This window comes from Sphaerodactylus townsendi, linkage group LG02, assembly GCF_021028975.2.
Source record: "Sphaerodactylus townsendi isolate TG3544 linkage group LG02, MPM_Stown_v2.3, whole genome shotgun sequence".
NCBI lineage: Eukaryota > Metazoa > Chordata > Lepidosauria > Squamata > Sphaerodactylidae > Sphaerodactylus > Sphaerodactylus townsendi.
In genome coordinates, this window is record NC_059426.1 from 106,577,710 (window position 1) to 106,605,052 (window position 27,343).

Here is a 27,343-nt window from a genome sequence, read left to right on the forward strand (position 1 = left end):
CTTTGGCCACTGTCTTGGTGGCGCTGTGAATGCTGCACACTGTTTTCAGATTCTTTACATATCTATTTGATGGGAGGGAAAGAGGAGCAGCAATGGGAAAGAATGGGGCAGTGTGGATTTATGGATTTACTTCACATATTCCATGTTTCTCCCCAATGGACACCCAAAGCAACTTGCATCTTTCTCATCTCCATTTTAACCTGACAACAGCCCAATGTGGCAGCTTAAAGCTGAGAGTTTGTGAATAGCCATCGGTCACCCAGTCAGCTTCCAAGGCAGAACAGGGATTTCAGTATATGGGTCTCCCGTATCCTAGTCTGAAATTCTGATATGCCACACTGGCATCTCGTTCACCAGTACTGTTCCTGATTGATATTTCTACACATAGCATTTTCCAATTTATCTTAATGGGGAAGGAACTTCTATATAAACTGGAGCACAAATTGTTGGGGCCTTTCCACTGAACATGTGATCAGAGCAGCAGACAAATGCTTTACTTATATCTGCTGGGAGAAGTCACAGGGAGATGACAGACTTGTAAGCCTGCCACATAGCACTTTTGAAGGGAAAAAGTGAAGGCTCAGCTTGTATCATCTGTAAGACCTAAAGGCTGCCATTCCAATGGGGTAGGCTGCTGGTATTCCTGTGCTCTATTCTTCCCTCTCAGAAAGTAGCCTGTCTGCTTTGCTGAGCAGAGGCTGAGGCTTCCACTTTTGATGTCCCCCTTCCCCCCACAAAAAACAGGGCATCAAGCTGGACATGTGAAACTGTCTAAAAGTAGCCTGAGAAGGGTGGGAATGAGTTCCACCTTCTCACTTGTAAAACAAAATCAGCATATGGTGCAAAAGGAGACAAACCCGCTCTCTCTCTCCTACCCTTTGGTTTATCTTGAAATTCAAAGTGCTTGGATGTTACAAGCATATGCTTCCCACTAGAATGGGAATGATTTATCCTAACTGCCTGAAACATGGAAGGAAGGATCTTTTGCGTGACATGTACAGCTCCCAAACTTTTCATCCCGACTTGGTGGAAGAGAAAAAAGTCCCACTTGGAAATGACTGTCCCATTAAAACCAATGTAAAATGAGTATCAAATTGTTTAACTAACCAGAATATATTTAAACAAACAGTACCATCCAAAAGGGCAGGTGGCCAGCTGCAACCCTGCTACTCCCATGAAGACTTCCTGGTGGCATGGGGAGGCTTGAAAAGAGAAAAAGCCTCCCCACTGCTGAGAAGCCCCCATTGGGCTTAATAGACTTATGCCACCTTTTTTGGTGGTGTAAGTCTAAAGCTCTGACAGCAAGTGTAATGGGGAAAATGGCTGGGAGGAAGTGACTAACATTGGCTCCTCCCCCGGCCACATGCCTGTCCTGTCCCCAATATACCAGCAGTGGCAAGGGCACTGGGGCATTGGCATGGTGACCGGTGCAATGTCCCAGTACCAGGGAGGGTGGCAACAGCTACATGCCGTTGAAATCACCCCTCCATCAGGGCAAGTGCTCTGGGGAGGGCATATCCGCTGGCACAGTGCCACTCCTCCAGGCAGATTCACCCCCCTTTTGTATGGGACTGAAACAAACATTTTAACAAACAAATGAACCAGAACCCAAATAACATTTCTGTGGTCTTCTCTAGTTAGCATCTATGAAAAATAATTGTGACATTTTAAAATTTTACAGTTTTATTTTATGAGATTTCATAGGCTTTATTAGCAAGGTGGGAAAACTCCAGAACTCCAGTAGTGTGATGAGGAAATTTCTAGCATGCCAGAATATAAACTGCTTTGCGATGCCATCTATTATTTCAGTTGGGGATTTGTGTGTGCGTGTGTGCATTTGTTGGTTGTATTTAGAGTGTGACTGCTGAAGTTTTCTCTTCCTTTTCTCTAGTCTTAACTGGCTTCAGCTTGATCATTGCTGGCTGCCATGTTTTCTATTTGAGCAATACAGTATAAATGAATACAGATATTCATCTTGGTATTTTATGTTTCTAAAGGAGTTGTTTGTACTTTCATTCACTTTTCCCAGTGTATACTGCTCCAACTTTCACTCAGTGATGCCACTTCTAACTATCAGAAACATCTGTTATTTGAACATTTTGCTCTGAAAATTCTCTATTCTTTTTCCTCCCTATTTGTGTCAGAGTTTTTGTATGAGAGAGACACATACCAACAAGTAGAATGCCATTGCTTCACTCAAAATCCATGGCACAGTGGTCTCGCAAGACGTTTGCCAAGAGTTCTTGAGTCGTGGTAAAAGACAGATTGTTCCAGTCAGCTCCGCTAAAACAGAGGCAATCCTGTGGAACATGTGACTTCTTAAAAAACTCCAAACCATCCCTTACTGTATATTTGTTATATACAAAACCTATGCATATGTCTGCAGTTTGAAAATGATGTTTAAAATAAATGAAAATGGTTTTTTTTAATAGAATAGAATGAAAACTCAGAATGAAAACATTCAAAGTCTATGGTCTACATTTTAACAAAGTGGATGTGTTCCTACCTTTTCATACACAACCACTCCCTTTTCTAATCTTTAACTTCATGTCTGAAGCAGTTGCATAGCTTCCACGGGTTGGGGGGTGCTGCACCCTGGGCGTGTGCCGTTGGGGTCACGTGGGGGGTTGAAAATCATCTCCACACCCCTTCCCCCTCACCCTGCCTTGCCAGGCCCTGCAGAAGCCGCTGCTGGGCTGGCCTTGCCAGGCCAGGCCTGGCAGAGGCAGCAGCTGGGCTCTCCTGCCCGGCTCTGCCCCACCAGCCAGGCCCTCCGCCTAAAAATATTCACCTTTTTTTTAAGTGAAAAAGCACACTAATACTTCATTTGCTTTTTAGTGATAGACTCAAACACAGATACGAAGCATGAAAATTATGACTCCACATTTATTGAGGATATGTACATAAAAAGTACAACACTTAGTGAAATATTGTCTTTGCTGATTATTTCCAGTATAGAAAGAATATCCAGTTTTATTTTATACATAAGTTACAGAAATCAATTCACACAGTAAGAAAGAATTAAAAGAATACACTAAAGATACAGAGAAATAGATTGGAAGGAGAATTACAACTACCAAGTAAGCTTAATAAATCAGGCATTTCTAGTATAGAGCACAAGAAGATAACCAGAGTGAATAGAAAGTTTTATCACCTGCATTCATTAGTCTTAGTGGTACAGTACTGTACAATACAACATTTCAAGTCCCAGATGAGTATTTTCAGTTAAAGTTGAAGACCAAGCTTCCTTCATTTCCGTAAAATATCTTATAAGAATCCATCTAATGAATGGATCTGTCTTGACAGAAACCATTTGATGCCTAAGGCTGGGCAATAATTGCAAGGATGACGGTACAGCGATGCAGGCTAAGGGGACATATTTACTTTGGCCACCAGCATAAGATTTTCCTGTGGTGAGATACAGAAACAGACATATATGCATTCCTTGGAATTATGTGGATCTTCCCCTTCCTGTTTCCAGAGTTGTGACTGCAGTCATCAAGATCACTGAGATCTGCAAAACTTCTGCTTTGCAACAGTTAGAGGAAATTCATAAAAGAAAAGCCAGAACTGACCATAGGAAAAATTGTAGCCTAGGATAGAGTATAGTTATCCAAGAGAAAAAGAACAGTGACCCATAAGAATAGTTACCCAAGAGAAAAAAACTATTATATTGCTCGAGCAAAAGCAATAAATAATTTCTCAGGCAACTGTATGTTCCTGCAATGTTAATGCCAATAATGGTAGAGGGTTGTACATTGAATGTAAAATGAATAAACTTTATTAATCCAGGTGACTTGCAAGTTTGTACAAAATCTCCACAAACTAATTTGAGAATTTCTTCTCTGTGTAACCTGATGTTCATAGGGTTGTTCACTTTAGCTATTTTTCAACTAGTAGCCTAAGGGGAATTAAAAAAAACACATATTTCTTAATACATGGTAAATGAGTAATAGAAAATGAAAATTATTTGACAAATCAGTGTATTTTAAAAAAGAAAGGTATAAAGTACACCTCAAAAACACTATACTTTTTGTTTTTTCTACAGGTATGAATGGATTTATAGTTATACTTTCAATATTTTATAATATACAAAAAGGACACCATACTAGTTTGTGTGCTTCTGGTTAGCTGACTCTGTAACATAAATAATTCCACTTAAGATGCCTGTGTAGACTTTGATTTAAACATGAAGAGCATGCTCAGTCTTTGCAGTGCTGCAGCCAGTGAACAACGGAGAATGACTGAACATCACAGGAATCTTGAAATTCTGCTGGGTGACTGTGGATTCCATGTTGCAAAGCAAAAATTCAAATTGCAATTGCAAAAGATAAATATGGCATCCAAGGCAGAGTACAGTAAGGCTGGTTTTTCCTTATGACCAATGTGCTAATCAATGCAGTGACTTACTGATGTTATGTCACTACCAGTCCCATCCTGTCCAGAGCTACACTCTTCTAAGTCCATTGGAGGGACTTAGAAGGGTATGATTCTGCTTAAGGATGACACTGTACATTTCCAATCATTCAAATGTACAGAAGAAGCTACACTGATAGTATAAACTCAAAATAATAGTAATCTATATTAATTCATTAACATAGTAGTGATATTGCATCCACAGTGCAACAAATCAACCAGTCACATTCACAAAATGCCAGGGATTTACACACACTTGCACACACTCTCACATATGCTACTGTTTATATATATGAAAACAAAGACTACAATATTTACAGTGAATTGGCTGCATTGTCAAACTCTGATAATTATTCAAACATAACATGCATCAACCTGTTCATATTACCAACATATAAAAATGGTTATCCAACTATGGAGATTATTCCATTAATATTTGGGTATGGAGACAACAAAGCAACTAACCAACCCAACAAAAAATCATTTCAAAACACGAATGATAAAGAATCCACTCCAACTCAATTGATGTTAAATTATATTAAAATCAACCAACCATTAATACTATATTCACAAATTCACTGAAATTACACAAAGATAAGCTACATTATCTACACAAAGTGCAGAGAGGCACTGTTCTTCACATAGAAAACAACGCATTAAACTGGGTATAAGAGGGTCATGATTTCACAGCTATTATTAGAATCTTGGCTTGAAACTTGAGTACGTTTGTTCTAATTACAAAACTCTGCTTTAAAATATAGGATGATTACAAAATAAGGATACACCAATACACTTCCTATATCTGCTGTACATTTCGTTAACCCAAGTACAAAGCATGTACAACAGGTTTCACTATTAAATCCACCTGTTTTGTAGAACAGTAATGGTTTTGGTACATATTCTCTGTTGTGTGCAATACAGCTGATGACTGAAAGGGACAACATCTGTAGCGTACCTCACTTGTTACTTGTGCTATAAAACTTTTATTTGCTTCTTCAGTGTAGGACTACATTATGCTGTAGGACTACATTATTTTGTTACAGTTATTAAAAAGAGGTCATACTCATTCTAATTAAAAGTGCAGTTAGTTTTCTTAAACATGTCTTAAAAATCAGAAGGTATTTCTCAGTGTATTATTCAATTTGCATTGGATACACAGTTTGGTCCTTTTGTACAGGAGAGCAAATTCTGTAGCTCTTTGTAATGTCTGAACATGAATAACTTTCATTCATTTTGCTTGATTAACTTAAATTGTGTGCTTGACTGAGTATCCTATGTTCCAGTCAAAGTGAACTGGTGTAACAATTATGCAAGATCAGACTGTGAAGACACTGCAGACCGCACCCCAGAAGCCTTCTGCCCTGATTCATAAATATATATCCAAACGTGTAAGCAGCTTTTATGTGTGTTGCTGATGTGGATACATATCTGGATATCTCTACTATCATGATACTTACCAGAGTCTTTTTGAACTAGCTAGATGTGTTCTTAGATAAGAATTCAGGGTCATGAGTCGTTATATTTGACTAGCTGCCCTTGACTACAAATAAGTGCTATTTTTGTTAAGAAAGGTGCCAATACTCATATTCAATGTTGAACTGATTTACATCAATTCTCTCCTCACCCTTCAAATCCCCACTAAAGTGTTACTGAGTGTCTACTCTCTCTTTCTCTGACTGAGCATGGCAGGTTAGCACATAAGGATCAGGAATAAAAGTATTCAGTACTGGTGAGAATTGTCACAAACAGGGAAGCTCTGCTATAGATGAATTGTGATTATTTTCAGAAACTGTAAGCCTAAATTACATTGAATGTTATTCTATTCAGCACAATGGGATGCCACAGTTAGGACTAAGATACTGGGAACAAGAGAAATAGTCGAATCAATTATTCTGAATCAGACCCTGTTGATTTTGCAGGCTGGATCCTTCAACATTCTCCTGGTGAACCAGGTCATATATAAAAAATAATGGATCAGTTGTCCATTCATTTGATCAGTCTAAAAGATTGCTGTAACAATATGGTGTTCCATAATGAACTGCAGCATTTCGAGACAGCTTTAATTCCTATTTGTGCTTTACTTATAAGTTATTTTTCCAGGATTAAGTTAATTAAGCATAACAAATTATTATTATTTATTTATCTATATAAATAAGAAAATCTATTGCTTTTTCTTTAATATGGATTTCCTGTAAGGATGTTTAACCCCTTCTTCTCTGTCTTATATGTTTACATAGAAAATAGTATAAGAAAATATCTGTATTTCTGTAAATTACAGATACTAAATATGTTAATTCAGTCTACATTGTAGTTTGTGGTACAGGTATTAATGCACAAAGCTGTGACAAAATGGATGCATGAGTACAGAACTTAAGAAGCAGATGTATGTTATTTTTCTCAAGAATTCTATAAATTACAGTTCACACAAAAAGGGGGCAAATGTTGCAGTACTCATCAGAAAGCTTTAAGAAGAAAGTTGGAAGAAGTCAAAAATGAAATGTTCAAATCTGCAGTACAGATTGAAAAAATTCTTCCATTATCAAGCTTTGGAAAAGTGCTTGAAAAACCACAGAGAGCAAAGTCCTTGTGGATTATTCTAAATTGTGTGCAAAATACTATTGGCTAATTGATGTAAAAGATTGACAACATTAAATTGTGCTGGTTTTCTTGACTTAAATATGTATTTTTGTAAAATCATCATATGACAGTGAATATGTTCGTTTTCATAATACCGGTACTGTTCCTAAAGACATTACTTGAGCATGTAGAGCATGGAACTTAATTCCAAATCATCTTGATCTAGCAGTTAGGAAGTTACCAGTCTATCTGTGTGTTCCTCTAAACATATAGATCACTCCCTCTGCTCAAAGGAACAGGGATCTCTGCAATGTACAGAAGGACAATTGTGAGCTAAAGAGCACACAAGAAGCTCCAGATAGCAGTGAACATATTCACAATTGCAATATTTGTCTTTTCTCTTTTATATCACAATATAAGCATTACTTAAACAGCCATAGGGAGGGAAGAATTCTAGTATAAATCTATATCAGGTTGCAAATTATATGCGAGAAACAACTTTCAAAAAGCGGTGTTTTAAATAATGAAGTATCTCCCCACTTTATTGTGGCACTCTAAAAAAAATGTGTGTGTGTGTAGCTTCCTAGCAAGGATTCATGTGCTCAGCTGGAATGTGAATAAAATAATGATAGCACAGAATAAAATAATGATAGCACATTCTTGGTGTGACAGTAAAACTTGCAGCACCACAGAAATGGGTCTAGTTATGGATTCAGCTTAGACAAACACACAGTCAAAATTGAACCAATAATGTGCCATATGAAACTGGATCACCCCACATTTGATTCCAGGCTGGGGCACAATCAGACAGGTAACACCACTCAAATTGGTAATAATAGCAACAAGCTATGCATTCCCCAGTGGAATCAAAGGCCTCCAAAAGACAGCAATTTCCAATGACTTTATTGCATCTGATGGTCAGGAACACAAGCAGCAACTAAATTTGAAAAAGAACAAGCAGCCTGTGGAAAATTAGGTGATGCTATATATTATTTGATTTTTAAAAATGTATTTAATTCATGTATAGCCTTGGCTTTCTTCCCAATGGTGACCCAAGGTAGCATATTTTGAACTTGTTGCCTTTTCTGGGACGCAAAGGATATGTAGTGTTTTCCTTTAAAACCATTCCCAAAACTATTTACAGTACATTAGTACAATGCAGGAATAGTAGGATAAGAAATAAATGCAATTTATAGTTCCAAAAGTTGATCCACAACTGTGAAAGATGTCAAATGTTCCACTACAATTACTGCCATGCTATGTTGCATCCATCATATATTGAGTAGAGTGGGACAATTGCTTGTGCTCCCTGCCTTTGAGCTGCCTTTATTGCTGGAACTTCTTCCCACCTTCCCTCAAATTTGCTGTACAATTGTGATCATAGTCATTATCTAGATCTGAGGCAATAGATAAGCTAAGAGCAGGCAAGGAGGATGAGAGAGGCATGTGGAACAGTTAAAAAATAACTAGGAAAACAGTGGTCAGAAAGTTAACAAGGACAGGAAGATGGGGATAGCAGAAGTAGAATAGCTGGCGATAACGGCCAATTCAGCCCCGCTCTCATGAGACTTTAACTAGCTCTAAGAGTTACCGTATATATATTTTGTATATAACCAGCTTACAAAATTCTTCGAGATTAAGGTACTGTGTCCTCAATTTCCATTGCCTTCAGTGCAAGATAGATAGCCTACATTTTGAAAATTTAGATTGTTTTTGAATAAATAGTTTTAAAAGGAATAACAAGGTCCTTTCCATTGTACAAAAACTCTCATAGCTGTATCAAGCAAACATCTCTTTCACCCAAAATGCTGGTGCAAAGTTTCCTTTTCAAGAGTAGGATCTGCATTGGTAAATTTATTACATTGACTAGCTACAGCATTTGACTTCAAGGAAAGGAATGAAACAGAAATTGGCTTATGAGCATAATAGGAAAAGCAACAGAATAAGGACATCTTCTAACTGGAAAACAGGCTAAACCAGCACTAAAATGTCACAGTCTTCAATTTAACATGCTCCAAGTAATAATCCTAATTGTTTCCTGTTGCTCATTCTCCATATAGTTATTACAAGTATAAACAGGATGGATAGAAAAAAGGACACATTCAGTTATATATATTATTGTTGACTTATCTGTGCAGCTTGGTAAATGAAGTTTCGTGATGATGGAGATATTTAATATGGGAGGCATAATTCAAGCAAATACAAAAAGGGTAATATTTATATGAAGGTAAGAAAGTATTTTCCAGTAAGCTCTGTCCACTCACATTTGAAATTAAGAAAAAAGGCCACTTTTTTGATGCCCAAAATAACCAGCTAAGACTGCAAAACTGTATGGCAGAACTGATCTGGCAGATTTGAGCAAGCACCAAATGAAATTGTTGGTCCCCCCCTGTTTTTAAATTTTAAGAAAAGGAATGTCTTAAGTTTAAACTTCCCTGAGTTTCTAAAAATACAAAACTGTTTCCACTAAGTCTTTTAATTCTTTTTACCTCTATCAGTTCCAAGACTCTAATTCTTTACTACCACATGCGAAATGTCTCCCCATTTCAGCTGAGGTCAAGACCTTTGACCTATACCTTCCTTCTAAGTTTGAACACTGATTCAAAACAGACAGTAATGGTTTGTCTAAAAATGTCAGCATGAAACATGGTTTGGGGATCATGTTCTCTTATTATTTTGTCTCAATTCTGTATTTAATACCATTCAAAAATGGGGTGGAATATGTTTGTGTAAGCAATCTCAAACACATGTAAACAATCTCTATTATGTTTGCTTACATTTATTTATTTGTGGGTAAATATAGAGGATAGGTAAATAATTCAACTAAGATTTATGGAAAACATTATCAAGGCAATCTGAAATAGACATACCCTTTTAAGACCGTTGAAATCAATGGGTTTAGAAAGGAGTAAGTCTGTTTAAGATTACACCATATGTCAGAGTACAAAATCTCTGACAATGCTTGCTTGCAGAGAGAATTCCTTAGAGCTCAATGTAACTCTGTCTTATTCCTGGTCCTAGGTAGACAAGCATGCAATGTGGCCAATTAGACAGGAAAAGGAAGCCAGTCAGCACCTCCTATTACCCAGCCTTCCTCCTATAGCCAGTCAAATTATAGAAATTCCACAGCTTATTAAACTTGACCAAGCAAAAGAGAATGGTGGTTGTGGGTTTTCCAGGCTATGTGGTCCTGGTCTGGTAATGTTTCACCCGTATGCACATCTGGCATCTTCAATCACATTCAAAACTACATGTCCAAAGATGTGATTGCAAATGAACTCCATTCAGACACATGCAAATATGCCTCACTTCCCTGTGTGGTGTACAAAATATATACCCCACCATACAATCGCTTCTCACTGTGTCACGGAGAGAAACACACCTCATCTTGACATATCTCTGAAGATGCTAGCCATAGATGTAGATGAAAAGTTAGGAACAAAAACTACCGGATGACGGCCACACAGCCCAGAAAACCCACAACAGCCAGTTGATTCCATCCTGGAAAATATTCAACAATACATCAAAAGAGAATGGTTAGACTGAGATGTAGGAGGCATGAGTGAACTTCAGTCTTTGTGGTGGTCTGTCACAGTGTCTGCATAGAATCACACAGTTGAAAAGAGCTATCGACTTCAGCCCCCTGCTCAATGCTGGAACAGCTTACAGCATCCCTAACAAGCGTTTCTTCAACTGCTGCTTAAAGACTGCTTGCTTATGATAACAAATGGAGGAAGACATAAAGGGGCGTAAGAAGATCCTTTCTCATGGAGAATGTTAGTACATATAAGATTTTGCAGGAAAACACACCAGCAAAAGATTCATAGGTCCCATTCCTGTTTCTAGATTTTTCCTAATGGCTTACATTTGTGGCACACTGTTTGGTGTTACTGCAAATTAAACTTGGTATTCTACAACTTTCCGTTCTCGTGATGACTGGGCCCCCAAATCATTTGGCATAATGTGGCCTTTTGTGCTTGTGCTGCAGGACAATTTACAGGATGATCAGTTTATAGAACCAGATGTGAAAGAAGAAAATGACTAGTATACCAAATAAAGCATCTTAACCAGTAAATAAATAACTGCTAGATATTAAATGACATAGTTGAAATTAAATATAATAACCTGTTCTTGACAAAATAATGTCAACTAAGTATCTGTAGACAGAGTTTTTCCAGAAAAACCTTACCCCCTTCCAAATCTCAGCACATGAGTAATAAGATAGTCACAGAGGGTTGTCCTGCTCAGCTAGGTTGACTAGGATGTTAACAGTATTGCTGTCACCTTGGATGCCACTAAATTCAAACACAGGCAAAGTTTCCAGTTCTATATGACATTGTGCCAACTGGTGTGAATGGCATATTTCTTGGAATCAGTTATTGCTCTGAAAGCTGAATGGTCAGATACCATTCATCTAGCTTCACAATCATAAATATCATGAGATGAATTAATTTCCGTAATTTCCATGAATGAAACCAGTTACACACAGAGTCTCAGGAAGTTAATTCATTTCTGGGAACAGTGCATACATGCACCATGAAACTAGAAGCAGCTTTCTTCCCTCTTTCAAGAAGAGGTTTATGGGCCACAGAACTGGGATGGGGTCTGCTGTGCCCAAACTAATAATCCCTGATTGTATGCATATATCAGACATGCATGACGGTCTATGTTATGATGACTACACTTAGAAATGCAGTATAAAACAATCCATTGGAAGTTGGCTTAGATAACATAGAATCCAAAATGCCACATGCTATTAACAAAGCACATGTAAAACATTTACAGTGCTATATACCATACTGCCACAATGATAACTGTATTCAGTATGCACTGAAGTGCTCATTCATATATGTACAGCAGGTTAAGAGGAATGCAAACACTGAATAGGTTACACAGTACTTAATGCTTGTTAGCCCAAGTCCCTGGAGCAAGACAGCCATTTTGGCTTTATGATTTTTCCATATTGCAGAATCTACATTCTCTGTGTCTTGAATGAGAAAGGGGTAGCCCAGCAAAAATGCATTTCTAAAACCAAGATAGTATCTTTCAGCTGCATTCGTTCAAGTTCTAACACAAGTGAGACAGATGGCAATACAGCATTATTTGGCAAAGACACTAAAGGAACAATGATTTTATAAGACCTTTTCTAAGTTAACAGTACTAAATAAAAGCAAATATTTGTTGATGCAAAAAGAAAAAAGAAAAAATCATGAATCTTAATGTCAGCTTTTATCATCAGAGAACTTTCAGCAATTATTAAAGATGAACACTGACTGTTCCTCTCTTATTTCTCATGTTTCCTGGGTTCTTCTTCAACAGCATTGAAGTCAGCAGATTTGCCATTGGTTGCCAAGGTTACCTGCAAGGAATTACCATCAAGATCTAACTTAAAGGTCAAGGCACTTTGGTAGAAACCCCCCACCCCCATGAATTAAACAGCAAATCAGAATATTTACAAGATTTACATTAAATTGATATGAGAATCTAACTATACACATAAACCTGTTTTTATTTTGCACTGAACCAATTCTGCCTTTTCAATTTTTTTGTGATTCTTAGAAAGAACACAGTAGTACAAAGCAGCAAAGCATACAGAAATTAGGCTTGTAGTTACATTGAGCATATGTATATGTGCAGTGGTGGGATTCAAATAATTTAACTATCAGTTACGGTGGTGGGATTCAAATAATTTAACAACTGGTTGTTTACAAGCACCATTTTAACAACCGGTTCTGCTGAAATAGAGCGAACCTACTGAATCCCACCACTGCATGTGTGTGTGTGTTTCACATTTTGAAGTTAATAATAGTGAAAGACCAAGAATGGTCAATCATTCCATGAGAAATACTGGTTAGTAAGCAATATCTCAGCAGTCGATATTTTAAAAAACCAGGTACATATAACAGCTATCCATTGAAGATGCACTATACATGACTGGGTAAGCCAAATGGCTATGGTATTTGTCTGATTGGGCAGGAATGAACTGGACCTTTACATAGTAAGGAGGCCTTTCTTCTAATCCTAAATGAATTCCCATAATCACCTAGCTTACCTTCCATGTTCTGGCCTCACTTCACATGAAAACTTAAAGACAGGACTGATATTCCACATGATGTATGCATGGAAGCATTGGGACATGAAGACATGACAAAATGCATCTAAATCTGAAAACAAAGCCAGCCTTTTTTCTTAATTAAAAAGGGAAACACATGCATTATAAAGAACAATTCACACATCTGGACTGAAATTATAGGTTAATTTACAAAAGAAATAATGTGCAGTAAGATTTTTTAAAATACAGAAAAAAACATGCAATAACAAGTCAACATTGTTTCTTATACATTATGTATTAGTGAAGTGCAAACTAGGAAGCCATGCAGAATATATTACAGGAAATGAAATGTTACCATATTAGTAACTGGATAAAAAAACCCAAGCCTATCCTGAGTTGCAGCAAACGACTCCTCCCCCATGGACATTTTTGCATTCATACATACTTTTAAATGCTACTTTGCATGTCCAAAATAAATGAGAACTATTTAAAATGTTATACATTCTATTTATTTCGCTGGAAAAGATGGAACAGTTCTAAACCTCACTCTGGCAAGCACGTAATTTGGACTGGATCCTGGCAATTATTTTTAAATTATGGAACTACTTCCATATGGCCATACTTCAGTAAAGAAACACCTACTCACAGGACCGCAATAGTGATGTATCTTGATAAATGTATACAATGACCTGTATAAGAGAGCACTCCTGCAACTCAGAAACCTAATATGGGACAGAGCTATTAAGATTAATCTCCTCTGGTTACCAACTGGTATTTAGAAATATCAATTTTAGGAAGGAGCTCAATGGCCACCCAGCTGAAATGTGAATCAAATTGCAAATGGTCATCTCAAGCCTCTGGCAGGCAGCTCATTATGTTAACTTGTGTCTGTATTTTAGTTTTATAAAAGCTCCGATTCTCAAAAGACAATACATTCTGCTAATTTCTCCAGTCAGGCCCAGGCAAGTCATTATTAACAGGACAGGTCTGGATTTCATTCAGCTGCAACGGTTTCCTGAAGCTTACTCCACTCTTGGTCAGGAAAATTCTGACCAAGTTATTTGCACAGAGGATTATATAGAAACAATAGCATTGGCATAGAAATGATCCAATATGAAAATGAAAACAAAGCAGATACACGCTAGGTGAGCCTCCAGGTTGGGAGGTGGTAGACAACACTTGTGTGTCTGTACAGTGTGCCATAGAAAGTCATAATCTATGAAAATATTGGATTGACATTTACTCAGAAACAGAGATGGTAGTGAAGCAAAGGAAAGTACTTCCTTTGTTTCCCCTAACTTTATATAAATTGGAAATGTCTCCTAGTGCCCTTTATGCTTTCTGACATCCCAATCATAACTACTGTTTGCTTTTAAATAAATGCGGCTGGGTTGGATCCTACCATTTTTTTACTGGTAAAAGAGAGAGGTACCCTTTTTAAACACACACAAAAAATAGGCTATGGTAAGTGGATGAACAAATATCATGGGGGCTGGGTTGGGGGCTGCAGTGAGGAGGAAACTCAGGCAATATTGAGCAGAAGAGCTTGGCAGGATCCAACCCAAAGATTCCATTGTGTCTGGATACCTAATAAGCCTGCACAGGATTTCAGCCTTTCTCTGACATTTGCACAAATGAGCAGAACACAATGCACTGGGAAGTTCTGCTGAGCAAGCCACATTGAAATGCATAAATCCTATGAAGCCCCCTGCTTATTTTAGTTAGAACTGCACATGAAAACTGGATGGTGGATTGTGCATTTTGTGTTTCAAAATCCTTTTCTGAATTGATTGCTATACCCAGTCCTTTTCCTAAGCAGAAAGCTGACTGAGAAGGAACAGCACTAGTTCGCTACAGGGAAAGAATGTCTAGCGATTGTGGGTTCCATACCATTTGAAATCATATCTATGGGGAAGAAAATTCAACCTTTACAGAGACCACTCCCCTCTATGTTGGCTGAATAACTGCAGGTTATTAAGGTGGAGCTTAGCACTCCAGGACTTTAACATTGTTCATCTGAAAGGACATGAACAGTGGTTGCAGATGCTTGATTATTTATTTATTTATTTATTTATTTATTATTTTATTAGATTTAATACCCCCCTTTCCCCTAACCTAATAGCCAAGGAAGGCTTAGGAACCCTCATAGGCTTAGGAAGGTTTCCAACATATAAAACAATACAAATCTTTGTCTTGATAATGCTGAAGCAAGGTCCAAAAACAAAAGGAACTGTGGCATTTTCAAAAGTGGAAATAGTAATGGTGCTATAGAAGAAAATCATCTTCTCTATATCTTGCTCTGGTGAGATCTGTCTAAACAACCCCCAAGGAATATCTTCTACACATCTGGCAATGTCCTCTAGACATCTATAGGTACATACCTATAGAGGTTTGGAGGTACATGAAAAAAATTATGTAATGGGCTTGCTAATGGGGGGGGGGTTTCAGTTTTTGGGAAATGGGTTGCCAAGGGGTACACAAGTGAAAAAGGTTGACAAATGCTGCTCTAGAGGATGGACTTGTTCTTCACTTCAGGCATCACAGCAAATCCTGGCATACAAGGTCACAATGCAAAATACTCAGTGGCGTTAACTAATGGGAAGCTGTGGAACCTCCAATGTGGGAAAAACAAGTAGGTTATTATCTCAGAAAGGGCTTGAGGAAGCCTCAGAGAAAATACCAGGAGATGATTTAGGTAGTGAGGCTCTTCCTGGTGAAGAAAAAGAACTCAGATATCTAAAGTGTAGGTACACAATTTTCAGGGACTGATAAAAAGGCAGGAAGGATAGAGCAAGTATCCTGTTGTCTTAGGGTAATAGCTAGTTAGTGATCTGTGAGGGGACTGAGACCAGCAAAACTTGTTTCAATATACAGACATGTCAGATTTAAAAGACACCTGCTTTACATCTGCTATTTTTTACCATTAAGGAGCTTCAAAGCAGCTTACAATCAATTGACTTCCCTTCCTCCCCCACAACAGGCACCTTGTGAGGTAGGTGGAATGGAGAGAGTTCAGATATCTGTGACGAACTCAAGGCCATACTGCAGGATTCATGTGGAAGAATCAAACCTAGTTGTCCAGATTAGAGTCTGCCACTTTTAACAACTACACCATGCTGGTTTTAGGGAGAAGTTCCAACTGAAATAACTCTCTTTCTCTTTTTACAGTTAAACTGTGAGTCAGTTAAACTGTGAGTGTGTGAAATTGTAACTGTCCTAAAGCAAAGCTTCTGCTATCCTTCACTATAAATACCCAATAACTTGTTCAATTCCTCGCCTAATCCACCAAACTACTAAGCAATGAGCCTTCTAAGAAAGAGACAGTAAATTTATTGCTTTGGTTGTAAAACAAAAATGTTGGTGTGAATTACTCTGGGAGAAGGGAGGTGGAGGAAGGGAAGTAATACAAATTACTTGTAATTCTGTTCTGTTCTGCCTTTCCAGGTCTCCTTTGTAAATAGCTGTGTGTAATCCAGCACAATAATTTGTTGACATTGCCTCACTACCCACATCATAACTAAAATCAACTCAATGACTTCTACTGGGAACATTTGGAGCCGGGAGGAGGGAGCCTTCTCATTGAGATTTTTTTCAGGAGACAAGTATACCGAGGCCTGTCGACATAGGATCTGTTTTACATCCTTGCTGATAACTCTACCTTTCCTCAGGAACTACTTGTTTGCTTTTAGGAAGTCAATGAATGCCCAAACAGATGATGACACTATATTTTCTCTTTTCACCTGCTCTAATGTACGATGCAACAGTATGTTATTTGTAAACATCATGCACAAATGCAGTTTAAACAATGTTGAAAAAAACTTTAAATTAAGTCAATGTGCACAGCATCTAGTGTCCAGTGAAGTCACATTATTAGTGATAAATTAAAAAATAATTACATGCAGGTAAAAAAAAAGGAATATGAAGTGTTACTGGCTAGATGCAAGTCTCAATATCCATAAATGTGAAAGGTACCTTGCATTCATCTATTATGACAGAGTTGTGAGCTGTATAAACACATTGATTTGAACTGTTTCCCTTGTGATTTTTCAGGTCATCATAAATTGACTGAGTCTTCGTCATTTCAATATCTTCATGAACTCTGTGATGGGAATCTATATTATCCAACTCTGCCTTAGAAAGATGGTAGACAATGCCAGCTCCAAATGAGTCTCCTACAACATTGACTGATGTTCTCATTCGGTCCCTGCAAGAAATGGGGGGACACACAACATATGAAAGCTCTGAAGCAAAGAAAAGTCAGATTATACTATGGGTGAAAAACTGTGGGAAAAATGGAAGGATAAGAATTTAATAGTAATTTCATGTCAGTGATTTTTGCTGTTATTTATATTTTGTTCAAAATGTTAATAGTCACAAGATCTAGCAATCTGCATGGCTGTGATTCTAATAAATTGAAATCCAACTGATCCAGCTACTCTTTACAATCCTTGATAAAGTTTACCATTCTCTTTTTATGAAGAAATTCCAATACAATGCAATTTTAAAAATCTGCAATGCTCAATGTTATTCTATTCAGGCAACAAAGCTTGTGAAAAAAGTAGCAGGTTTGATCCTAAAAAAAAATCCAGAAACAAAGAGTAACACTTTTTATTAAGATCAACTAGCCATCATAATATTGATGATTGAAGGTGCAATTCTATAAACATTTCCTGTGGAGTAAACCCCATTGAATAAAATGGCACTTGCTTCCAAGTAGATCTTTTTAGGATGGTTTCCTGAAAATATCATCCATGTGACTCTGAACAGTATTCTCAATGGAGCTCTTTGTCTATTATGCAGGATCATCTGTTAGTCAGAAGGGCATCAAAGATGAGTCCACATGATTCCACCCCCCCCCCCAAGCCCTCCTAGAGTTGGCTGGTTATGTCATGCATGATTTTTGAATCCTTTCCTTTTTTGTGTGCATAGATCACTTTTATCAAAGCAGCACATCATGTCCAAACAGCTTATTTAATAAAGTTAACAAAGAAAGGAAACAATTACAAACTGGTCCACAGAATCCCACTCAAATCTTTCCTGTGAACTTTACTACCAAGAAAGTGTTCTTTTGGTTGCACTTTTAGGCTACCATTTCATGCACAGTATGGTAAGATATAACTGGGATTTACTTTCAAGTAAATATGTGCAGTGTAGAGTTGCATAATCCTGAATGGCATAATCAATCTGGTCAACTAATTCATCAAACCAGGCTCATAATCTGATTATGTGTCTGGATAGAAAAAAATAACAGGTTGAACCCCCACACAAGCAATGTGTTTCATTTAACCAAGCTGTTTAAGAAACAGGGTCTTGGAGTCAGTGACTATTGCTGCCCCAGCTAATTCATGAGACCCACCATCAGAGCAGCATTTTAAATACAGATAAGATTAGAATGCCTTCCTGAGATAAAGGAATGGGAAACTGAAGGTCAATAATAGATGACCCTTAAAAACACTAATGTAAATGCCTTTTTAAAATCTTTAATTTCTTTTCTGAATCTATTGGGCTCAAAAATCGATACCTAGGTTGCCTGTTATTCATAATGATGTACAATTGTTTTAAATCTTTCTTCTTTATGTCTCTGCTTGTTGTATCTCTGCGACGGAGGATAAACACACAGAACTGACAGTATGATAGTTTGTATTATGTTTGTACAGAAATTTCTAAATGCCAGTAGATTTCCTTCGTCCTAACATGTATATCCTGTATTGTATATGCTTTTTAATCTGTTTTTTATTATTGTTGTACTGCTGTCTATGCCAAAAAAGGCTTGCTTCTGCTTCTGTATTATGTTTGTATTCTGTGAATGTATACCTGATGGAAATAAGTAGTGGGGCAGTTAAGCTGCATATATTTAGATTTCTGAGGGAAAACGAGCTGGGGGAAAATGATTTTTCATGCAGACTTCTAAAAGTCAGGTTTTCCAGTTCTCCTGAAGGAAATGACGGTTTCAGAAGGCAAATTCTATGGTACACCACAGATTCTAGGAGAAATCCCTCCACAAACTCCCCCCCCCGGTACCACCCCGAAATCTCCAGGAGTTTCTTAAGTTGGCAACCCTACTTTTCACTATTGCCTATACCTCATCAGAGTGGGCAACCCTACTTTTCACCATAAAAAGGCTATCATCTGGGATCGTGGGACTTATACGTTATAAAAAGCCGTGAGAGCTATAATAAGGAATAGAACTGGATAAGACCGAGGCCCATAACACATGTTCCACTTCCGCCATGGCTGCTCACTTCGCCATGAGGTTACCCCATAGCTTTTTGTCCTTTCCTGATCACCTGCTGCAAAACGAGCTAAGCTGAGTTGAACCACTATTTCACCTGTCTGCTACTGATTTCCTTGTCCCCTTCAAAACCACTTTTGGCTCCATCCCGCCTTTCCCGCTCTGCTTCTGCCTTTGCAGATGATTGGGAGGTTTTTAATAAAACTTTAAGCACATGGACCATATTAGATCTATTGAACTAATTGTTTCCCTTATCATATCTAGGATTATTTCAATAGATCTAATACAGTCAAAGGGTCTTAAAGTTTTTTTTTAAAGTCCTCCCAGTCATCAGCAAAGGTGGAAGCAGAACAGGGGAGGCAGGGTGGAGCCAAAAAGCCTGAGGACAGACTAACACAGGACCATCTGTTTCTTTTTTCTCTGTGAAGGCAGAGAAAAGGTTGCTCTTTGCCTATTCTCACAAACCGCAGAAATTATTGGAACTGCAGCATTGTGAGTGTGAGAAGAGGGATAAGGCATCCATAACAAATTCTGCCCACAGAGAATCTACCTTCACAACAAGACAGAGCATCAGTGTATAATTGGCCTGAGTAATCAGGCTGGATCCAAGGCTTCATTTCTCCAGTGTTACTGAACTTGCAAGAATGACTGTATTTCAGCAAGTACTTTAGGAGATGACTCTGAACCAGTTACACAAGTCTGTTAATTGTAATGCATGTTTCTCAAGGCATAAAATCTCTGTATTGGAGACCTTTCTGTGACATTTGCTAAGCTTGTCAGTTTTATCCTTTGAAAGTCTACAATTCTTGGCTACCTCTAATGACACTGGATTAATTCCAGCTGTTGGCAAATAGCACAGTTCTTTAAAATGCCACTTCACATTTTGTTCACTTTGGAAGAACCACAAGACATTAAAAAACTTCCAAAGACTTCCTAGTAAAAAACCTTTCTATATTTTTCCTCTAAAGAGATCATAAGATAAAATATATTTAACATGTTCTCTCGTATGGACTTTAAGTTAAATATTTGTAACCCAGGGCTCCAGCAAGTTTGAACCAAGATCTAAGAACTGTATAAAATGGAAGAAAATAACTCATAATAATCTTTTGTTAAGCACCATGATGCTATTCATTCTTTCTAAATTGCTTGTAGCTTAAGCTACTTAGTCTATCCATAGCACAAAATCTAAGGGTTTGTAAACTGGATCTTTAAACTGAGTTTCATCTTAGTTACAAAATAAAATAACTTTCTGTGTACTAACAACATTATCAGGGTGACAATCTACGTTTATATCATTGTAAAATGCGGTTCACATGGCTATTGGGAGAAGCTCCCCCCCCCTCAATAAAGCAAGCTGAGTTTCCTTAAATCTATTTTGAATCAACAAAGAAACTGTGTGTTCTTTTAATGCTGTATCATTATCCCCAAACTAATCTAAGAAAATAACAAAGTTATTCACATGACAAGTCAGTGTGTGTGTGATTCAAATTAGTTAGACAGATTATGAGACTAGAATATGGGCTTCTTGTCATACATCATCTATTCATTTGGGAACATAGTATAATCCTAAAACCTTCAAGGACTGCAGCAGACTTAGGATAATTCTATTTAGGATCCCACTGTAATTATTACTTTCAGGGGTTTTAGTTGATTTTTTTGCCTATAAAATGGGTGTTGATGAGAAAGTCCAGTAGCACCTAAAAAACTAAAAGCATTTATTCCAGCATGATATAAATTGTTAAAGTGTCCCTGGACTTCTGTTTTATTTTGCTACAGAATGCAGCCCTGGACTTACCCAGGGCTGCTGTTGCGGGAGGAGATGGGGCAAAGTGGATCACGTGATGGGGACCACATCATGTGTTCATAAGGGGTGGGCACACCTATATAAGGTGGCGTGTGGATTGCCTCAGCCTCTTTCTAAGCAGCCAAGCGAGCAGAGAGGTGCTCGCTCATCACTACCGGAGGCCACATCCTTCGTCTTAGCCGTTGGGCCCGAGTTGCAGCCATTCACGGAGAAAGCTTGGGCAGTAAAAGGTGCTCTGTAGTGAGCTGGAGCACCGTAGAAAGCATTCAGGAGTGGGAGGGGTGCAGCACCTGGGGGCTTTGGGAGGGTGCCCCCCCCAAAATTAAGAGCTAAGGGTTAAAGAGGCCCAGGCTGGGCTGGTGTGGCACTACCTGCCCAGCTAGTCAGGAGGGGAGTCCTCTCCCCACCCCTCCCTCTTTGCTTTAGTTTTTTGCCTGTCCTGCCCAGCAACAGGGCATGGGCAGGCTTAGAAGAACAGATAGCAGGCCTGGCCAGGGGTATTAGTGGGTATAGCAAAGGAGAATACCAATTCCTTGCCTCCTCTTGTTCCCTTGCCCCACCAAAAAGGAAAAAAGTTAAAATAATAGTTAGGTTGTTAGGGTTAAGTTAGTAGTAGAATAGGATAATTAGTATTAAGTTTAGGTGTTGCTAAAGTTAGTGTTAAGGTTATAAGACTGCTTTGTTTATTAGTGGAGCATAGGGAATTGCGTTAATAACTGGGCACTGCAGGATAGCTCCTAAGAAAAGTAACTGCTCTGAGCAGGAGCGCAGGGTGGCCCAGGCTAGGACTCAGTCACCAGCAGTAGCTGTGGTAGTGCAGAGGGGCAGCACAGTGCGGCTTCAAACCTGACAGTCAACATCGGATTGAGTAGGTTAGTCCTCCCATGCACAATCATCAGATTTGCCAGCTGCCATGGGCCAGCTAGTGCTGGGCCAATCCTTGGGACCAGGGGACGTGGACGACCAGCCACTGGTGGTTTATTCAACTATGGCACATTAATTACCCACATACGGGGTGCACCGGTGGCAGTGGGTTGGCCAGGGTTTAGGACACCCACCCCAACTGATGCACAGTTCTTTGTGGGGCCGGGTTTAGGCTACACAGGTTAGTCAGGGCTGGAAGGGAGCCCGCTATCATATTTTGCCCTTGTGACCAGCCCAGACTCGTTGTGGGGGGGGGGGGTCAGCCTCAGCTGGCTCAGCTCCAGCAAGTACCTCATCTGGGGTCCCCGGGAATGAAACCTTTTTGCAGGGGCTGTTTAATACGCTGATGCAGTTCTCGCACTGCATTGTGGGCAGGGCCACTCCAGGGCTGATTTCCTTGCTGGTTGCCCCCTCTCCTGTTGGAGTTGTGGGAACCCCAGCAGCTGGGTGCCTGGTGACGCCAGAAGCGCCAACACGTCCGGACCTATGGGTCACTCAGTTGAAGTGACCAGAGGGTGAGGCCAGGGGGAGACGGAGGTCCTCCCGGCACTCTAGATCATTCAGGCAGTCACCCAGCATGTCCTCCTTCAGTGGAATGTTTGCACTCCCTCGCACCTGGGGCCAACCAGCAGCCAGATGCCTTTCCAGAGCAGTTGTGGAGCTTTGGCAGCAAATGATCGCAGACGGTGTCCTTCAGTCTTTAGCACCAGCCACTCGCCACTCCTATGAGGGGGCAGTGGGCGCTTTCCTGGACGTTGCCATACCCAAAGGCCTGGCAGTGGATCAAGGGATCCCTGAAGGTTTTCTTCTTCAGTACTTGGACTATTTGAGGGTTCAGGACTCTGCACTAAGGACCATGCACGTTCACTTGGCAGCCCTTGCCTTTTATTGTAGAACCCTGGGGATACTTGATCCCACTACATTGTTTCTGGCATGCAGGGCTGTAGCAGGTTGGCACTGCTTGGCTCCGCAGCCTCATGACAGCCGTCGACCCATTCCCAGGGAGCTACTGCAATCCTTATTGGCTGTGTCTCATACGATCTGCTCGTCCCCGTTTGAAGGGATGGTTTTCTGAGCAGCATTTGCCCTGGCCTTTTTTGGCGCTGTCTGGTGCAGTGAACTGGTAGTGCCTTCCATGATGTCCACGGGGTCAAGGGCCATACAATTTGCTGACATATCGGTAGGGGATGGTGGCTTGTATATTTGGCTGGCCTCTTCAAAAACAGCGAGGAACCCAAATTTATTTGGCAGCAACTCCTGCATGGTCCCCATGCCTGGTTGCCACAACCCTGGCATATATGGCCCTTCAGCTGGCTATCCCTGGTCCCCTCCTTCTTCATCAAGACAGAGGCCAATTGTCCCGGTTCCAATTTGCCCCTGTGCTGTGGCAGCGCGTGGGGGCATTGAGTTTGCCCACTGGGGAAATTGGACCTCATTCCTTATGGATAGGAGCAGCCATGTCAGCAGCACAGGAGAGTTTCTCCCTGGACTAGATTTGGTGCCATTTGTCAATGGCGTTCACTAGCATACAGGGCATACACCTTATGCTTAGATCTGTTCCTTTTAGTTTCACTGGGCCGTCAGACCTGTGTTTGGATTGCTGGACACAGCATTGTACACTGGGCCACTTGGTATGCTGCAAGGTCAGTTGGGGCTTGGACCTTGGTCTGGAGGACATTGTTGAAATTTGCTGGCTTGGCCATCGGGGTATGAGATGGGACGCCTTGCTGCCCATGATCCAGATGGCTTTGCTTCAGTTTGGCTGTCCAGGGCATTGTCATCCAGCTGGGAGAGAACGATATCGTGGTGCAAAAGAGTGCGGAGCTGTCTCACTAGATGGCTGCAGACTTGCGGAAGCTTCATCAGCGGCTGTTGAGGCCAAAATGTTTTTGGTCCTGCCTGCTGAGGAGGCAGATGTGGAGGGATGTGAGGGACCCAGGGAAGGTTGACCGGGCAAGGAGGAAGGTTTGCAAGGCTGTAGCCCAGGTTGTTTGGGAGTTATGCAATGAGGTGATCCCGCAAAAGGAAATCTCCCATTGCCAACTGGCTTATTATTGATGTTGGGGGCCTCAATAAGAGGTCTGGGGGTGGGGCGGGCTTGAGACCGCAAGCTGTGGAGGCTCTGCTAGGGAGCACCCTGCCCCTGGCAGGAAGAGGTGTCACATAATGGGCATACGTTCAAGTGGCACCTAGTAACTTTCTGTACTAATTCTCCAATGTGGATTGGGGACGATGCCGGGTTCAGCAAGGGTGCTGCCCAGCTGCTAGGATGTGCCCCTTATGCTAGCCCAGCTTTCTGTGTTAGGTTAATAAAATGGGCTCCGGCCCAATTTTATTCCTGGGGCAAGCGAGACTCCACATATCTGCAGGCAACAGACTACCACAGCTACCCCTCTGGATTTATCACAGGAAGCTCTGCTGATAAAATCCTTTCATTAAAAAAATCACACACAAAGTCTAAAGAGTATAGTAACTTTCACAAGTAAAAAAGATAAGAAACTCATAGTATGTCTACCTTAAATACACCACGTAACTTATTTTGTTATCTGCTTAAATGCAGTAAGGGTCAAACTAGTTTGAAATCAGCTTCGAGAAAAGTTGTGTGACTCAACTTGAAATAACTTCTTAATTAATGTTTAAGATATGGATTTATTATTTTTCCACAGTGCCTAATTAGGTCCTCCTCAGGCTTAAACTGCTCCCCCCCCGCCCCCCGCAGTGCTGCCTTGAGATCCTGGTGCTCTATTCATGAATTTTTAATAGAGGCAAATGTCATCACCTAAATTCGCCACAGGAACTGTTTTAGAGGACATATTTTGTACCATAACGTTACCAAGTGTTACACTGAGCAGGACTGGATAACATAACGGTAAACCCTTTGACTTGTCCTCTTTGCTTCATCTGGAAAATTATGATACAGGCAGGGCTTCTCTGTCAAGCAATATTTTTAAAGATGCCATTTCCTTGAAACAACAAACAACCACATACAATAATTTAACATGCTCCAAGATAAACATGTATTCAAAATAGAAATATGGGCCCATGCTTTGGGTTCCTATGTTTTCCGCCAATTTTGAGTCATCATCATTTTATAAATATTGTTGCAACATGGAATATGGTTTTTTTTCCCTTGCTAGCTGGTGAGTCACATTCTGGTTTCCATATACAGTTGTGGTCTCTACATGCCTAACAAAGAAGAAGAGGAGGAGGAGGAGGAGTTTGGATTTATATCCTGCCTTTCTCTCCTGTAAGGAGTCTCAAAGCAGCTTACAAACTCCTTCCCTTCCTCTCTCCACAACAAACATCTTTGAGGTAAAGTTTCCTTTTCAGTCGTGTCCAACCCTGGGGTACCACTGCAAGCAGTGATTTCATAGGCAAGCTGTTTTTGTGGGGTAGTTTGCCATTGCTTTCCCCGGCTATTCTTTACTCCCTAGCTATGTGTTAGGTACTCATTTACCGACCAAGGAATGGATGGATGGCTGAGTTGACCGTGAGTCAGCTGCCAGGATATCTGACCCACAGGGGGCTCGAACTCCTGACTGTGCGAGTGGCAGTGCAAGCACTTAACCACTACACCACGCGGCTCCTATCTTTGAGGTAGGTGGGACTGAGAGAGTTCTCAGAGAACTGTAACAAGCACAAGGTCACTCAGCAGGCTTCATGTGTAGGAGTGAGGAAACAAATCCAGTTCATCAAATTAGAATTCACCACTCAAATGGAGGACCAGGGACTTAAACCTAGTTCTCCAGAATAGAGTCTACTGCTCTTAACCACTACACCATGTGAGCAATGACCTACAGAATTGTAGGCTAGCTATAACAACTGATAATCCATCACATTGGAATTATTTAATATGCTAGTTTATTTAATAAACTAGCTCTTTTAAGTATACAGCTGTTTAGAAACTTGACAAAGAAGTGCAGACCAAAGAATGAAGTGCCAGGTCAAATATGTAGCTGTTCTGCAGAATCTGCATTAGATCCCACTCCATGGGACAAAAAAGAAGAAGACATATACAGACATCTGTAACAGCTAAAAAGACCAGATTATATAGATAAGGCAACCTACAGACTAGACTGTATGTGCAAGCACATGATTACAGCCAGACCTGTGAAATGCATCCTTGGCACTCCTGTAGTCAGGATTATAGTATACTTTCTTATTCCAGTGGGGTAAAGATGTAGTTCTACAAATGATGTTCTCATCTGGCTGTCTTGGAGATAACTGATATCTATATCTACAAACACGAAATACCACTCACTGACTCACTGACTGACTATTATTATTATTATTATTATTATTATTATTATTATTATTATTAGTAGTAGTAGTAGTAGTAGTAGTAGTAGTAGCAGCAGCAGCAGCAGCAGCAGCAGCAGCAGCAGCAGTAGTAATTTTGTATACCGCCCTCTCCCAAAGGGCTCTGGGCGGTTAACATCAAGTAAGAAGACATGTATAACATGTATAAACATACGGCTCTATTGGTATTAAAACAACTAAAAACCCCTATAAAACACAGCATTCCTTGCTTCCAGTCACTAAACCCTCCCCACACAGAGAGGGACGGTAGGTCCCTCAGATGTTATGGGGACCACCAAAAAGGGGACTACCGAAGGGCGCCACATCAGCAGCTGGTTTCACTAAAAGCCTGGTAAAACTCGGTTTTACAGAGCCTGCGGAACTCACCAAGGTCCCGCAGGGCCCGGACAGCTGGAGGAAGAGAGTTCCACTAGGCCGGGGCCAGAGCCATAAAGGCTCTGGCCCTAGTGGAGGCCAGCCACATCATTGAGGGGCCGGGGACCACCAGCAAATTGGCCTCTGCTGAGCGCAGAGGGCGAACTGGGACATGTGGGGTAAGACGGTCCCGAAGATACGAGGGCTGCGTAAAGCCTTAAAGGTTAACACCAACACCTTGAAAGTGATTCAGAACTCAACCGGAAGCCAATGCAGGCAGTGCAACACAGGCCATATGTGATCTCTAAAGGCATCCCCTGTGAGCAAATGGGCCGCAGCATGTTGGACCAGCTTCAATTTCCGGATCAGGTGCAAGGGAAGGCCTGCACAGAGCGAGTTACAACAGTCTAACCTGGAGGTGACTGTTGCATGGATCACAGTGGCTAGATCCATCTGAGAGAGGAAGGGGGCCAGCCGCTGGGCCCGCTGAAGATGGAAAAATGCAGACCAAAGGCTAATTTACATGTTACAAAGTCTTCGTGGCCGCCACAAGGACTTTGAATTGCACATTCACTGAGAGTTCTGTACTTTCCAGGAATAAGTAAGCCTAATTTGGATGACCATGGTGCAAGAGGAGCTGGCAGCCCAATCCATGGAAATGGGG

At 40.2% G+C, this 27,343-nt stretch overlaps 1 protein-coding gene across 2 annotated transcripts in view; it reads right to left on the reverse strand.

The window, feature by feature from the left end:
- Nucleotides 1-2,861: 2,861 nt before the first annotated feature.
- SLC1A2 (solute carrier family 1 member 2) overlaps nucleotides 2,862-27,343 on the reverse strand; it is a 137,186-nt gene continuing 112,704 nt past the window's right edge. For both annotated transcript variants that reach the window (XM_048483364.1, XM_048483362.1), the window contains 2 exons: nucleotides 17,018-17,249; nucleotides 2,862-12,352 (listed from right to left, as the gene is read on the reverse strand). In XM_048483364.1, the coding sequence (XP_048339321.1) occupies nucleotides 12,278-12,352; nucleotides 17,018-17,249 (307 nt within the window). In that variant the 3' untranslated portion in view covers nucleotides 2,862-12,277. The remainder of the gene's footprint in view (nucleotides 12,353-17,017; nucleotides 17,250-27,343) is intronic.